At 39.0% G+C, this 16885-nt stretch overlaps 1 protein-coding gene across 1 annotated transcript in view; it reads left to right on the top strand.

Annotated features, from left to right (window-relative positions):
* Positions 1 to 2995: 2995 nt before the first annotated feature.
* PHEX (phosphate regulating endopeptidase X-linked) overlaps positions 2996 to 16885 on the top strand; it is a gene marked incomplete at both ends in the record, with an annotated part of 96231 nt that continues 82341 nt past the window's right edge. The window contains 3 exons of the mRNA XM_082277732.1: positions 2996 to 3107; positions 7263 to 7331; positions 8490 to 8651. Coding sequence (XP_082133858.1) covers positions 2996 to 3107; positions 7263 to 7331; positions 8490 to 8651 — 343 coding nt within the window. The remainder of the gene's footprint in view (positions 3108 to 7262; positions 7332 to 8489; positions 8652 to 16885) is intronic.

Here is a 16885-nt window from a genome sequence, read left to right on the forward strand (position 1 = left end):
GTGGGATCTTGGACAGATGGAATTCTGAGAGAATGAAACGTGGTTTGGAGCATGTAGCATTTAGTTATTGCTTTTTTGCCCCCTATGTCTGTTCAATGTTCTATGAATGTTTAGCAGAGTCTTTGCACAGCCTCGCTAAGTGCCTTATTTGTCTGCAATGGCCAGAGGTGCTGTTAGCAGTTCCAGCAGGGCGTGGCCATGTATCCTGTACCTGCCAAGGAACTGCTGGACTCAGGATGAGCAAGGCAACCAAGTCCTAGAATGGTCATCAAAAGCATGCATTAAATTCCTCACGCTTCTGTCATAGATCATCATTATCAGGAACTTACTCACATGTGCTCCATGCACCTTTTCAAACTGCTGGAAATGGACCTTTGCAGCTGTTGCCTATAGCTGTTTATGGTTTAGCCTTAATTTCATAGTTCTGTGCATGCTGAAGAAACCAAGATGGGTTATTGACTACAGCCAGGCTCTTCAAAGGGAAGGACACTTCATACTATGCCACAGTGTAAATAAGCCCACAAACCCAAACATGGAAAAGTAATTCTGTTGCTGACAGCTGATTTGTGATTTTTCTTGCTACAAGGATTATGTGCTGCTTGGAGCTGACTCTCCAGAGGACTGCTGTAGTTGGAGCTTGCTGGATTTGGTTGGGGTAGCTCCATGTTCCCATAGTCCTCACCTTCTGGTGTTTGGGAGAAGGGAGTGAATTGTCCAGCCTCTCCCTGCTCCTTCCCTATCTCTCTTTTCCCTCTTCCTCTGATGCAGATTTCCAAAGAGAAATAACTGGTTGCTGCTTTGTCTGTTGAAAGCTGCTCTTGGTTTCTGCCTTGATGTTGTCCTAGAAAGAGATAGATGAAAGCAAAATCCTGCTAGTGACACACTGATAGAGCATGATGATAGTGCCATGCATACTAGTAGTTCTCAAGGGGGCAGAACTTAAAATTTAGAAATTATGGGGCAATTGACTAAGCATATGGTAATTCAGCATTGGTCGAGGGGATATAAAGCTGATAGTATGAATAGGTCTAATAGCTCAGCATTTGTAATGTCGGGGTTCAGTAGGAAAACCATCAGGTAGCCAACAGCAAATACTTGTCAAAAGGTCCTGTTAAGGTTTACTCAGCTTTGGGATCACGGACACAGTGGATTAAGTGCTGAGACCATGCTGTGTCCATGCCTTTTCTGTTCCAGTACCCTGCCCTTTTGGCAGCCCCTTTGAGATCATAGTGACTTCTGATATGAAGACTCAATTGCACCAACATCACATAAATACCTTCTCAAACCTGTGCTGGTAACAGTCGTGGGCTGAGTATTGCTTATAACCAGAGATCTGCTCACACCCATGGAGTCATTCATGCATGAGCAGGAGTTTTTGCACTGGGAGGTGTGTGGTCCTCCTGGTTCTGTGGCATAATTTCCCTCCCCTGCCTCAGCTGATGGATGTCAAAATCATGGGTTATATGTGGGACAAATAAGCAGGTGAAAAGGAGCAAATGCTTTTTTCCTGTTCTGCACCAAGCAGAGATGAGAATGTCCTCTTGGAGTTTCCTGGTGAAGAGGGACAGGAATAAGAACTGAGGGCACTTTGTTTGCAAGACCCCAGTGACACTGTAGAGGGGGTTGAGGAGTGAGGATTTCAGGACCTTCAAACTCTAAGTCTTCCTCTAGATAGATGGGCTTTCCCTTTATGTCCATGTGACATCCAGGATAACTTGGTTGGAGGTGTTCACATGGAAAAAGCATTCAGTCTCCAAACTGATGACTGCCATCACACACGTTTTGTGACGTATGTATGTCTTTCTTGTCTCTACTTGTGCAGCTTTTTATGAGTGTGGTTGGGGGCTGAGATAAGTCCCCATAAAAGTAAGTAACTCAGGCACCTAAACTGTTGTTGAGAGCATGAGCATGGTGCTGCCACTCCCTGCATCCTTTTGTTTTGTATGAGAGTCCAGCTCTGGAGAAAGCAAGGGCTCCTCAGAGGGCGGAATGTCACACTCAGAGAATTCACCCTGAAATGACTAATTCTGTTACTTAACAAATGGGGAAAGTTTGGTACATGGAGAGGGGACTATCAAGTCTACTCCACTGAGAAATCTATCTAAATAAGACTTTTTTTTAAATTCCCCACTGTCTTAAAGTGCCAAATAGATACTTTTCCACTAAGCTTATAGCAGTACTTGACTTGGAAGAATAGGATCATCTCTTAAAATGTATTTTGTATCAGCAAGGACTGAAATATCTTGCCTGGAAAAAAGCAGACCTAGCTTTTAGAGCAGGACTATTCTGTAGGTTGTGCTGATTATTGCTTTGTGCTGCTTGACTGTGATTTTTGGCACACAGTGTCACATACCAAATTCCCAAAATAAAATGCTACATGATAGTCTGAGAGTTCTTAGGAAGCTTTAAAAAGGGATTTGTCTGCTGAGTGGGTACCTCTTCTGGTGAAGCCAAATGATGCAGAAGCAACGGTTTAAAAGGAGAAAACTTTAGTCAGCAGATAATTAGTCTTTTTAAATAAGTGCAAGGAGAAAAAAAGAAAACCTTCCATCAGACTTGTGTTTGTAGAAGTTGTCAGCAATCCTGCTTTGATTGGAAAGGGTTTGCAGCTCTTTGAATAGTTAAAACATCTGTTCAGCGACATTGTGAAATGCTCGTGTTCAGAACCCCTGATAAGGGGGACTGCTGAGTGATTGGCTCATAGAGGCTCTACAGGCAGCAAGGGCTGCACGAACTGTGGCCACCGCTTGCCTTTCCTCCTCCTGGGCAGAGGAAAACGTAGGAGACAGCTACTATTTTACATGTGATTTTGCTTTGAGAGGGAGAGAGCAGGAAGTGCCTAGGAAATGGTTCATGACAGAAACCTAGAGTTTTAAATAGGAGAGAGGAGGAGGAGAGCTCATGGGCACAGTTTGTGAACAGTTGAAACTCTGACACAACAGCAGCAGGGGAAAACCATACTTCTGCGGGAGCAAGCACGTCCCAAGCTATCCCGATGGAAGGAGAGACAGTCCCCGAGGCCAGGGGAGCAGCCAGCAAAGCCACTCGGATCGCCCTCGGTGTCTTTGTGAGTGGCACTGTTGTTCTTGGCACCGCGCTTTTCTTGGGTAAGTGAAAGCGTTGACACTAACCTGAGCACAACCCTCCCCAGCCTGTCTGCTGGGTGCCGCTGTTTGTGCTTCACGACATCTTTTGGTGAAAACCTCAGTCTCTTTTCTTTCCCCCCATTTTATATTTATCCTGAAAGGGATATGTGTCAGTAAAGGAGTTCTTGTTGCGGGAATGCTAGAGCTGGGAGATGCAATATGATCTCATGTAACTTTTTGAATGCTGAATTTAAATTTGGATATTCAGTTGAATGTGTTCTGACCAGAACTGGGTTCTTTCACAGGACGGAGAGAAACAGGTGAGATTATGCTGATTACAGATTCACAGGTTGTGACCGATGTGGAGTAATATTCTCTGTTCCCTGAAAATGAATCTGTATAGTGCACACATTTTATGGAATGTTTTGGGTTTTCCTTCATTTGGTTTTCATTTAGGGCTTGACTAAAATTCCTGTAGAAACGTCAATAGTGCATATGCATGCACATTTTTTAGATCTTTTTGTTCTTCTATGATGAATTGCAAAGTTGCCTTTGCAAAAGACATAAAGAGTGCATTTAGGATGAAATTGAAATATTTCGATCAGGTATATAAGCTGTAACTAGATCCAACAGAGAAGGGATTTTGTTTTTCTTCTCCCACATTTGAAATTACCTGTAGATTGGTTTTGTTAGACTATCAGTTGGAAGCATATGCCTACACTTCTGAAATGATGTGTAGAAGTATAAATATGCCTGGAAACTCCAAGTAAAGAGGAAGATGTGTTGTATCCTGTAAGAACTTTGCAGAGTTGGATCCTCTTTTGGAATAATTCAGCCCAACTTTTCATTTCTTTTGACCAACACAGATTTCTCTAGATTGGTGGAAACCTTGCCTCTAAGCATATCTTTGCTTTCCTCCAATCCTTTATGATCTTGTGATCTTGTTTGAAAGGTCTGCTTTGTTTATAGTCACAACTAAGAAAACAATGTGAGGTTTTCTATGGAATATTTAAAGCACCAGGCTCACTCTTGGTTAGACTACTTCTGCTCTAGAGCAAATTCTGCAACATTTGCAGGCAAATAACTTCTGTGTTAGTGGTCCCATTCAAATCAACAAAACTTTTTATAACCATGAGCAAGTTTGAATCTTCAAATTTCTAGATGGAAAAAAAAAAGTTTTTCAAAGCAGGATAAACACCAGGGAGTAATAATGGAGAGACCTTATTTCTTTTTGCCTGCACTAGATTTGTTTATTTGTTTGTTTATTGCTTAGAGCAATAAAAGCAATAGACATTTACCACCACAGCTTCTCAGAGACAGAACTGCTTTATCCATAGGCCAGGTGTGAAAATTCAAGCGAATATATTAATTCTTGCAGATACTTTTCCAAGTGTGCCTGTGGCATGTTCTGTAGCCAGGGACCCAGTGTCAAAATTTTCATTGACATAACTGCTAAGAAAATAAAAATGCTGGCCTTGGGTCAACCAAAATGCTTTTAGGATTTGTTTGAAAATTGTCTGAAATTTTCAACCTAAAGAACAAAGGAAAAAGAAGTTAAATTGTTTTGGTTTAACGTTTTTTCAACTAGGTGTTTCCATGTTTCATTGTGATATTGTTTTGTTTGTAAGTTTGAGCTTAACAACTTTTTAGTTTTAATAAACTATAGAAATGGACGTTATTATTTCTGTCCATGTGAAACATTTCAGGCACCTCAAGATGTTCTTTTTTTATTCAGTTTTCATTTACTCTGCAAAACTTGCTGTTTCTGGTACACCTGAAATCAATTTTCCAGCCTGAGGAGTGAAATGCAGCTTTCTCCTGCTTTCTTCTTCTCCTAATTCCTACAAAGTCTAATGAGGATGTGGGAGAATCGGGTATTGTTATTTACTGTTCCTTGCTCCTGCTGGCTGTGACCACACTGTGACTCCAGTGGGGAGCTACCAGGGCAGTGGCTCAGCATTGCTGGAGTCCTGCCTGTGACGCTCTGGTAGGAGTGGGCAGGAGCCACCTCCTCCTTGGAGGAAGCACATTGCTGTCCAGTTCCCTTGGGTGAGAAGTCAGGCAGCTTTGAATCTCTATTTGAGAGCCTCCCCTCCTGATTTGGTAGTCCTTTTGGGCTTCTTACATCACAGGAATGTTCACATTACTTGCATCTCTACATTTGTATGCTTTTTCCCTTATAGATTTATTTTTTTAAGACTTAATTGTGGTGTGGATTTGCTTAATAATCTGGAAACAGGCTTATAAAGGAACAAGTAGGACACTGAGGGTTATAACCATGACTAAGTAATAATGTAATGATTAGTTCTCTTAACAATAAAAAAGCAAGAGAACAAAACTATGCAGTTTTTTTTTCCTGTCAAAATTAGCTGTTACTTAAAAGGGAAACGTTACTGCCAAAGATTTTTTTAAAAAAATTGTTCTAATGATAAAGTTGTAAGTTTCCCAGTGAAATGGGATTTTGCTTTTGTTTATAAGTATCAAAAACACAAGGGCTACTTCAGATTAAGAATGAAATTATGTCTGGGCTTTTCCCTCCTGTCTCTGCTTTATTAAGAAAAAAAGTCCAGCAAGCATTCAAGATCTGGATGGATTCTAAAAGGCTAAATTCTAATCAGGGAAGAAGGTGAGTTGGGAGGGGTGCAACACTTAATTAAAAGGAACATTATCCATTATTTGTAGTTCCTATTTGTAGTGGCTCAAAATCATATTCTGGAGATCTCCACTTCTCTACATTATACTGTTCTTCAATATTTCAATTACAACCTTTGTATACTTCAAAATCTTATGTATTTCTTGGCTAATTTACAAAGGTGGTTGAGGTGTTGTGTTTCGCTGAGCCAATGCAAGCTTTGGAAAAGCTGTCCAGAAATAGTTTCACATTCCCATTTTCTGAGAACCTTTGATTGAAATCCAGCTGCTTCTGTCATTAATTGTCATTAAAACTGTGAGGTTGGAAGAGATGAAACAGCTTTATATTCAATTCTAGTTTAGGACTTCGTATAAAAAAAATTTTCCGGGGCTGAAGTGCCATTTTGCATTTTTCTATCACTCTTGAACAATATATAACTATAGCAGAAATTGCTTTATAACTATCAGCACAGTTAAAGCTATGGTACCATAATATATTCCATCATTGGTTTTTTTTTGTTCAGTGTTATTTGCTTTTTTTATTTTTTGCTATGGACTGTTTTAAGATAATGGATATAATGAGACATTTTTTATGCCTACTGAACACATCTAGTGAGTCCTATTTCACCTACCCCTTGGGATTCTCCCTCCCTAGTCCCAAGTATCAATTATCTGCATATTTGCTGCCTGAGAGCAGTGTCTGACATTAGCAATTCCTGTGCTTAAATTTCAGTGGCAGTTGTAATACACATTTTTAAAAGCTGAGCAAAATTAACTGACAATTTCATAGTTCTTCTCAGCAAGGTTTTTGGAAGCAAATGCAATTACAATACTTTTGGGAGACAGTTCAGACAGAAACTGGGTTGTGCCTTATAAAGCACGGCTATCCTTGTGCCCATTACAATCTGCTTTGTTCCAGGCTGGAATAAGGAGACCCTGGAAACGTCCTGTTGGTGCTGGGTTGTGCTGGGCGGTGCAGTGCTGCTGCAGAGCACTGTGAGCCTCACAGCTCAGGGGAGCTGTGGAAACCCTGCCGAGGGTGGGGAGACTGCTCTGTGTTGCATTTCCAACCATGGTCTAGTGTAAGGTCCCTGCCCATGACAGAGCTCTGGAATTGGAGGATCTTTAAGGTCCCTTCTGACCCAAGCCATTCTATTCTCCTGTGTTTCCAAGCTCTGGAGGATGCTAACAGTGCTGAATTGTTTGTATCGTGGTGGTGTTCACTGTCAGTGAGTAGGGCTGACTGTGATGCTACTCCAGGCACTGTGCAGAGACAGCCCTTGCTTTGTGCTGCCTGTGAGCAAAGAGGGGGGAAGGAGAAAGCGGGATCAGGAGGGGAAAATTATTTGTACAAGCTGCAGTATTTATTTAATATACATTCTAAATATTTACTTAATGTACATTCTAAGTGCTCTAAATCAGTGCAGTCAGAGAGGCACTGGGACCAGAGGCTGCACTGATATTGGAATGATCAAGAACACAACATTTGGCTGCAGTTGTCAAAATTCATTGCAAATTATCTCATTATGGTTTTCCATTTTGCAGTTAGCCAAGGTCTTATAAAGTTTCATCCGAAGCAACAGTACTGTTTGACTGCAGAATGCATTGAAGCTGGTAAGCAGCAATTTTATCCTCTCAATCATATCATGATTATAGTATGTTAATGAGATATTTGTACCCTTTAATTTTTTCCCATTATACATTTTACTCTGAAAACTTAATGAGGGAGAAAGAACAACAACTCCAAACTTTTTAAAAAGTCACTGTTCAAGTTGCTTCTGTTTTGTTTATTTTGTACAATTAAAATTCATGTTTTAATTTGGTCTAGCTAGTCTAACTAGGTTGACTCAAAGTTTCCCATAGGAGTTATTTTTCTTTTTTTTTAATATGAAAAAAAATGTTGAGTGACTGGACCTTCAGGTATATTTTGTTGCTTCCTTTCCAGTAATCAGACAACTAGCAAGTGAATTGTTCAGCACAGAGATGCTTTTGTACCAGATCTGGCACAGACTTCATATGGTTTTAAGTTGAAAGAGGGTAGATTCAGACTAGTTACACAGAAGAAAATTTTTATGGTGAGGGTGGTAAAACACTGGCATAGGTCACCCAGAGAAGTTGTGGAGGCCCCATTCTGGAGGTGTTCAAGGTCAAGCTGGATGGGACTCTGGGCAACCTGGTCTAGTTGAAGATGTCCCTGATTATTGCAGAACATTGGACTAGGTGACCTCTAAGGAGTCCTTCCAACCCAAACTATTCTATGATTTTATCATTAGGTACTCAAAGCTACTGACTCTTGGGCTTTTCAGGCTGATGTCTTGCTTACTGCCTCACTTTCACCTGCAATAGTAACTGGTAGGGAAGCAGTCACGAAATGGAGCTGAAAATACTAGTTATCTTTTCCAATGAATGGTAGATCAGAATTTGATTTGTTTTCTTATGCAGTATTCAGCTAGAGGTAAGCAGTTCATAGTTACTGAAATGTTAATCACAATCTACTTAATATGTATTGCTACTAAATTCCACAGGCAATTAATTCTGTGATGGCAACAATGGAGAGCCTGTCTTCAGGTGTCTCGCTCTAGCAGTTCATGTTCATCTACTGCTAAGTTCAGCCATCATTGCTGTTATGGCACTCAAGAAGATTCACTGCAGATATTTCGTCTTTTTTGTTTGTTTGTTTCTCATTAATCATCATTTCTGGACTGTAGCCTTGTGTAATTCTCTGTTTAGGAAAAAGTGTTCCACAAAATCTATGTGGTGTCTTTTTTACAGCTGCTGGCATCCTGAGCAAGATAAATCAATCCATAGATCCGTGTGAGAACTTCTATCGATTTGCATGTGATGGCTGGATATATCAAAACCCTATTCCTGAAGATATGTCCAACTATGGTGTTTATCCCTGGCTGCGACACAATGTGGACCTCAAACTAAAGGGTAAATATATCATTTTGAAAAGTATTTGGTTGGCTTGTCACTGTAGCTTGTTAATTGGCTGGGCTTGAAATGACCAGACGTCTCCACAGTTCTGATCACTGGATAACATCCAACGGCCCAACTTGATGTTCTCTTTTAAAAGTATATTTTTCTTGTTTTTATTGAAAATCACATTGAGAGATACTGAATTTAACATAAAGAGAATTTGGGAGGAAGAACAGAACTGCTGGAAATTCTATCAGTTAAGAATGGAGGGATGAAATGATCCTGTTAATAACAAAAAGAAAAAGATGAGGGGATTTAACTCTTTCCCCCTTGCAGGTGATGGCTAGACCAGAGTGCAGGAGCAGAGCACACATGTGTAAGAATGTCCCAAAATCAGACAATCATCAGACCAGTGCAGCAGGCTGTCTCTAACAGTCAGCCAACAGCATGAAATAATGTAATAAAGTCAAACCAGAGTGGTATTTTCCAGTACAGTCACCTAGCCCTTGGCAGAGGCAATTCACAAGCTTCCAGAGACGGAGGTTTGTTTAGGTAGTGGGTTTCCTTTCCACTGTCATTCAGGCTGCCACTGAAGTACCTGATCTATCATCAGTGAAACAGAAAGTTGCTTAAAAATGTGTTTCTGGAGGAAAAAATAGCCCCAAGGGTGGAAATGTGTAGGAAGAGGGGTATTTTAATCTGCATGTGACTTGACTTAGGGCTATACTCTGCAGCGTGGCCACCTCACCAGGAGGCCCTGCAGACCAGCTGGGGAGAAAGGGTGATGATTATTGTTAGGTAGGAAAATCCTGCCAGATTCTTATAGTCTTGGCTAGAAGTGAGTTATTCAAAAAAAGGGAGACATGCAAGATTTAATATTGGTGGTGGTGTGCTTGAGCTTTGCCCACCTTGGGCACATAATTGACATAATAATTGACATAAGAGCCTGGTTTGAGCTCACCACAGAACAGAGGTCAGTTTTAGGATTTAATGCTTAAATATAGCACTTATTTTTCTTCGGCTTTTGTGTAGGTACCAAAGCCCTTCTCCACTTACTTTCTTCAGTCTTATTGTATTAAATTTTCACATAATTAAGTACTTTAAAAGCTGCATTTGGGCTCAGAATATGAGTTTTGATTTTCAACATAGGATATGATCTCAAGACTTCTGTTTAAAATCTGCTGAAGATGCCACAATGAAAAGAAAAAAAAGTATTTCCAGAGTCTGTTTTAAGTTATGCTTTGCATTCTAACTGTTCTGCTGCCAGAATTGGGCTGTATTAGATAACTGCACATCCTGCATGAGCCATAGCCACAAAGAGGCTAATCCTAATTGAGTATAGAGTAGCAAGCTGTCACTGCCATCCTTAATTTCCTCTTTTTACAGGTCCTAATCAAGGACATCATGCTAAGCCAGGTTTTTATTTGATTTTCTTTCTGCAGTCCCTTTAAAATTTGCTAATCCATAGCTAGAAAAATGCAAGACAAAGAAAGAAACATCCAAGTGAGAAGTATTTGCTTAATGGAAACTCCATATCAAATAAAGGAAATTTATACAAAATTATTTTTAATAGGAGGCCCTTGGCATGGACAGGGACAAAGATGTGAAATGCTGGTTGGTGTACAGAAGTGTTTTTAATATAACATTTGCCATCTCCTCCTTAACTTTTTACTTAATAAACTTTCCAAAATATATTCTTTGTAATTTAAGAAAGGAAAAAGGAAAGTGTTGGTAGCTGAAATAACAAGCATAACTTCAGCCTCTAGGTATATTTGTGTTTTCTCTTGAGTTATTTCAGTAAATTAGCTTAACACTGAGTTATTAATTTGTGTATGACCACAACTTTGCTAGCAGAAGTTTTAGCAAGAGGAAGAACTCCTGCATAGAGAAATAGTTATAGGGCTGAATAGACCTTGGAGGCAAATTTAATCTCTCCTTCCTCAAGAACTCTTGGTAGAACTTTGTACCACATGGTAAATGTCCCTGTTTGATATTTGGTAGATTAAAAAGGCCTCTGTCTTTAGAGACCTGGCTACGTTCTGAAATACTTATCATGTTAAAGAAAACTATTAATCTTAAAGTGATAACATGACTTGGCCAGAAAGACACATTTTTCATATTTGATTTTCTTTGATGGTGTAATATAGATGGAAACATTTATTCAGGATACATATTAAAAAATTATGTTACTGAAAATACACTATTTGAACATCTAATCTGTCTTCTGGTCCCTGAATGTTCCTGAGCCTGCTCCTGTTCCTGAGAAAGGGATTTTGGGCAAAGACCTATTACACAGGTTGCACAAGTGTATCTTCAGTATTCTGGAAGCTTAATTTTTTTTGTTCAGCAGCAACTGCTGCAGAAGAAAATCTTCCAGTAGATAATGGGTAGTAAGTGTAAGAACTAATTTTGCCTTACCAAAGAAAGGTAGTTGTAGCTGTGTAACGTACTGAGCCCTCCATTAGGTATCAGTGGGTTTGAGAACAAAGCTTTTTTTTTCTGTTTCTTTTGGGTTTGGTGTTTTGGTTGGTTTGTGGGTTATTTGTTTGGTGGGGTTTTTTTTTGTTTGGTTTGGTTTTTGTTTTTGTGTGTGTGTGTTGTGTGTGTTTTTGGGTTTCATTTAGTTTTCTTTTTTTGTGTTTGGATTTTTTGTGTGTGTGTGTCTTTGGGGGTTTTTTGAGGTTACAGACTCACAAGACCAAACGACTTTGCAGGTGTAAGCTTCAAAAGAGTAGAACATTTTCTGTATCAGTGAAGGTTTTGGTGCATTAATAGGGAATTCCAAAGAGAGGAAATGGTAGTAGGTCAGTGGAAAATAGCTAAGAACTACTGGGTGGTAAATTTTTTTTTTTGTCTGTGTGTCTCTGGTTGATTGAAGGATCAGGATTAGAAACATTAATTTTGGGGTTCTTCTAGATCTGCAAAACATAATGTGATCATTAAAAATACTTTTTGTTTTAAGATTTGGGTTTATAATGGTGTAGGAGTATATATATAATGCTCCCATGGGTTTCTCTAGCTGTCTCAAGATGCTAATCATATCATCATTTCCCCTTTAATTTCTTTTCCATATGTTGTTTGAGGGTCACTTGGGTTTATTTTTCTGCACTCAGAGGAGTCCACAAACCACATATGCAACTCATTTTGATCTCCTGGCTATACAAAATAAATAAAGTTCTAGCCTAGAAAAAGTAGTGGTAGGTCTTTCCTTGGATGTGACCTGCAGCAGGATTTCAGGCATCATGGAGGAATGTAAAGAAGATAATTGTAGAGAGACAAAAATATCTCAAAAGCAGAGGCTTGTGGTTTGGGTTGTGACCCAAATCCAGGTAAGGGACATGTAATATTTAGGTTAAAATTTCTTATAGAACTGCTCCTTATAGAACTATCTTGAAGAGGACTGAGGTACAACTACTTCCTGTTAACCATTCCTGGCTGGACCAGACTGTCCCTGCCTTGAAGCCAGCCTTTCCTTTTCAGCTACACCACAGGCATGTTAAAAAGTACCTCATGTTGGTTAAGAACAAACACTCCCAGTGCCCAATAGGCCTCTGATGAGGAAGCTCTTGGAGTCCTTCAAAATGGAAAGAATCGTGTAACATGAACAAAAGCTATTTCAAACTGCAACAGCTTCAGCCTTTTGTCAGGTCAAGACTGCAGTGACTCTATGAGTTACTAAATGTTTTTCCACTTACCATAATATTTCCTGCAAAGCTATTTGTGTTCCTGATGAATGTTTCCATTCTGATTTGATGACCTCCATTAAGGCTTTAGGAGCGCTTTTGTCTTACCACTGGAAAGCAAGTGGATTTTTGTGAACAGTTCAGAGCTGGAAGTCAGAGGCACATAATTCAGTGCTTATTACCTGTGGTGAATGTTGGTTGTGAACCCAGAAGCTTCTTTTCCTTTCTCTGAGGTCTGAAGTACAATAGTGTACAGCTGGCTTATTTTTTCCTTTCTCTGAGTGACCATGCAGGAAGCAATAAATTAAAATAAAAACAACAAAACAAAACTCCACGAACATTCCTAAATCTCAGCACTGCAAAGGAGCTGATTTAAATTATGTGAATCATTTGTGAACATGTCTTCCAGGCCTTTAAAATTTAATTTATGACTGTGGAAACCAGTTTACAAATGAAGTCTCCCTACTGTTCCTGGCCCAGTGAGACACCTACTTCAGGCTGATTTACTGTGCTAAGCTTTGTAGCGTGGCTGTTTTCTGGATGTCACTCAGTTTAAAATGAGGAATTTCCAATGCAGTAAACAGACAGAAATGGAGGCCTTTTAGGAGGATATGGTGTGTGGGTTTCTAAAGAACATGAGACAGACAGCAAACAAAATATCTTGGCAGCGTAGGCAACTTTTCCCAAGATAATCTGCAATGATTTCCTTTGGAAAATAAATTTTTTTATAAGTAAAACCAGTAAGTAAAAATATCTCTTTGGAAATTTATACTGTTTGACTATAGAATAGCCTTTCAGACTGATCCCAGGAGTTGGAGCAGTTGTTGTTGCTGTTGAGTGGTTGCTGTCCTGCACAGAAGACCCTGTGCCATAGGGCTATTTTAGGGCACCATTCAACTGGTGCTCCTTTGGGATCACTGGGATAGTTTGGATGTGTCCCGTGAAATCTGTAATGCAGCTGCTGACACTCATCCCCAGGTGTCTGTATTAGCTGACCTGTCTCTTGTGATTTGTTTCCCCTCAAAGGTATTTGAGCTATTTGAGAGCTGTCCCAAGTAAGAGGGAGAATACCAGCAATAATTAAAATAAAAGAGGATATTTATGGTTTTTCTTCCAATATATTGCTGAATAGCTGCTCTTGAATAACAAGAAAGCAGAAAAAAGCAATAGCACTTAATGCTGTTTTGCTTGGTCTTTTCTGCAATAAATGGATCTCTTTTCAATGGTAAAGACATTGGTTTTGAATAGTCCAGTATTTCCTATAGTGGCTTATTTATCTGAATGTAAGAAAAAACATAAGTGGCACAAGTCAGGTAAATCTCTGTGGGCAAGAATTTAATAGCTTTTTGGTAAAATGAAATACCTAAGTCAAAAGTGGAGAAGCCAGGACTTTTTCCAGGCTTTGTGGCTGCTCAGAATGAAAGTTGTGTTTGTAATGAGTGATTTTGGAAAACCGTGAGTACTGAGAGGAGATAATTTTGGTTCCTAAACGAGGTTTAAAGGCAGCACAGTAACTGAGCCACAGGATTCCCACAGCATCTCCCTGGTTTGGAGACTAGAATGGCATCCTCCTCTGAGCCCTCAGCTGGAACCAAAGTGGGGCATCCTGCTCGCTTCTGTTCCACATGTGGCACGTATTTCCCCTAAATTTACAGTGAATCTGGGGTTTGTGTGATCCATACTTGCAGATACGGAATTTAAAAATGTTTGATGGCTGTGTTTGGGTGGGTAGTTTTACAGAATGAGGGTTCATACCTTGGAAGGCACAGCAATCCATGACATCTGATTCCTTTTTTTGGAAAAAAAAAAATTCCACAAGTACAAGTTAAAAGTATTATTGTATTGAAGTCAATGTAATGCTGCCATTTAGTGTAGAGTGTAGACCTCCACCTATATTGTAATGATTGGGAAATTCGCAGTCTTCTGGTTTAAATGTGGTTTAAACTCTTCTGCTTAACATTAAAATGACATGTGTTATCCTCTGCAGCATAATACTGGGAGGCCAGAGGGGCAGGGCAGGGAAGAGGGCAATTCTACTCAAAAGAGTAAGATTTATTATTGAAATTAAATTTATCAACACAGGCTCTCATATCCCCATAAAATGATTTTTGGTTTGGTCACAGTTTGTGTACAGTTATGTTGACTTTTTGGAGGAACTCACATGATGGGCTTATCTTTTGATATACAAACTCAGAGAATTTACAAAATGCTGAAACTGTAAACAAACAATATTTCTGTTTAGGAAATGTGCTGTGTATTAGGGCACTGAACAGCATTAGGAACCATTTATGTAAGCACAACTTTGTGAATGCTATTTTCATGAGAAATTCCGTATTGCTAGAATGGATATTCAAGTAAAGAATTGAGGAATTTCTTTTCAAGTGGCAAGGGGGAACCCTAGAATGTCAGTATATTAGTTTGGTTTATTTTTCTAAATACAGCAACCTTTAATGAAGTTGGTGTTTGGGAATATTTGCTTGATTTACTTGATTTAAACTCCTTGGGAACTAGAACTGATATGAATTGATTAATTACTAGATCTTCATGAATTCCTGTGGAAATACATATTAATTAGGTCCTTGTGAGTGCAAAATTAATTTATAATGATTTAAACATTCTGTTGGAATATCAGAAGAATTAATAATATGGGGCTGTTATTTTCAAGAGTCACTGTTCCATCAATGGTGACATGAATGCTGCCATCAAGAAATTGGTTGATGGACATTAATTTAATCAAATACAAAACATAGTTTCCTGAATTGATAACTGGTGTCTTGATCATGATTAAATACCTTAAAAAAACCACAAAAAAGTGAACAAACCAAATTCCGCTCCACCAAACCAACCAACTACCAACCCGTCCTCTCCCCCCAGCTCACAAAATAAAACAAGGGGAGGAGTGAGACACAGTTTATCAAAACAAGGTAGGCCTAGATTAAGGCATCAGCTCCACAAAGACCATTCTGAGGAATGAACTCATGGAGCTGTAGAATACACTGGTGGTTTTATTAAAAAAAAAAACAAAAAAACCCCCCAAAACAACAACAAGTTGCTGGTTTGAAAATATGGAAACTATTATATTTCATATCTAAGGCATATCTGAGGCCATGTAAGCCAACACAAGTCCTTCCAAAAGTGACTAATGGCCCTATCCATTGACATTCTGGGTGGTTGTGCCTTCCAAAGAAGTGGGAACATACAACACAGCAGATATGAAAGTGGAAATAAAATATGCTTTGAAATAATTTGAAAGGTCCATTATAAGCACCAGAAAGGTGTATTGATTTGCTGTTTTATTTTGCTTTAGACACTCAGAGCAAAAAGCTTTAATTAGGCAAGAATAGTTTTAAGCATATAGAGAAATATTTTTTGCAAGCTTTTGATGCTAGTTTGATTTCCCATATATATATTTAGCAAACAGTAGAGAAAGCTGGACTATAATTCATCAGAAACACAAAATAGGTATTTATAAAATACAGTGACATATATTTTGCACTGCATTAGGCTTGGACTGCTTCCCTTCCTGTGCTCTGAAATTGAAAATTGTTTACAGCCACCAAGGGACAAAGAAAATGAAGAAGAGCCTTAATGTCAGTAACAATTTAAAAATTATTTAATTTATTTATGGTGGTGAGAAAATGTTTCATTGCTTTTTTTTTTGTTTATTTGTGAGGGAGCAAAAATGTTATCTTTTAGACTGTGTATTTTCTTATTTTGGATGTCTGGAAACAAATTTTTATTTAAAAACCAATAATTTGCAGTTCACTTCTAATAAAGTGTCTGGTGGGGAAGAGGACTCGAGACTGCACAGGTCAGATTGTGCATAAGATACCTGAACTAGCAAGAAGCACTGTAGAGCAATTAGCAGAACTGGTAGTTTACAAAAAATAAATAAATTTAGGTTAGCTCATATTTTAGGGAAGCCTCAGAAACCAAATATTGCTATCAATTGCTAATAGAGGAAAGAAGTTGTTTTGTACACTAAAGTTGCATATCAGGAGATCTTCTCAGCAGAACTTGTGTTTTAAAGGCATAAAGGAATTTAATGAGGCCTTGAAATAATGAATTTGAGGTTGGGTTGCACTGGTGTCAGAAGAGAACTGTAAGCAGGCATCTGCACATCCACTGAGGTTTGTCTCTGTGGTATTTTTCAGGCAGGCAAGATCTTGCTTTGCTCTTCTTCCTGAGCTTCCAGATGCAAAACAATTCTGAAATGGAAGCTGGGCAGGTGCATTCATGTGGGAGTTTGACCTGTGCTATTAACCTGCTGAGAGGGATAAAGCTGTACTGAGCTATTGTATGTTGTGTCCTACAGCAGATGTCCATGTCTTTTGCAGAAGAGTGCTCTGAGAGAACAGATTTAACTCTAAGAATAATCCTGGCTTCATACTTGTCTTGTTCCCAAGAAATATGTTCAGCTTGAAATGTCAGTCAAGTCTGTCACTTCCTTTTAGAACATACACACACACACGTGTATATATCATATATTCGTCACTCTCCCCTCTATACTCCATTCCAGCTATAAGAGTCAGGTTTCCAAACAGATTAGAATAAAAATATATGTTT

This window comes from Coloeus monedula, assembly GCF_965178545.1.
Source record: "Coloeus monedula genome assembly, chromosome: 3".
NCBI classification, from domain to species: Eukaryota; Metazoa; Chordata; class Aves; order Passeriformes; family Corvidae; genus Coloeus; species Coloeus monedula.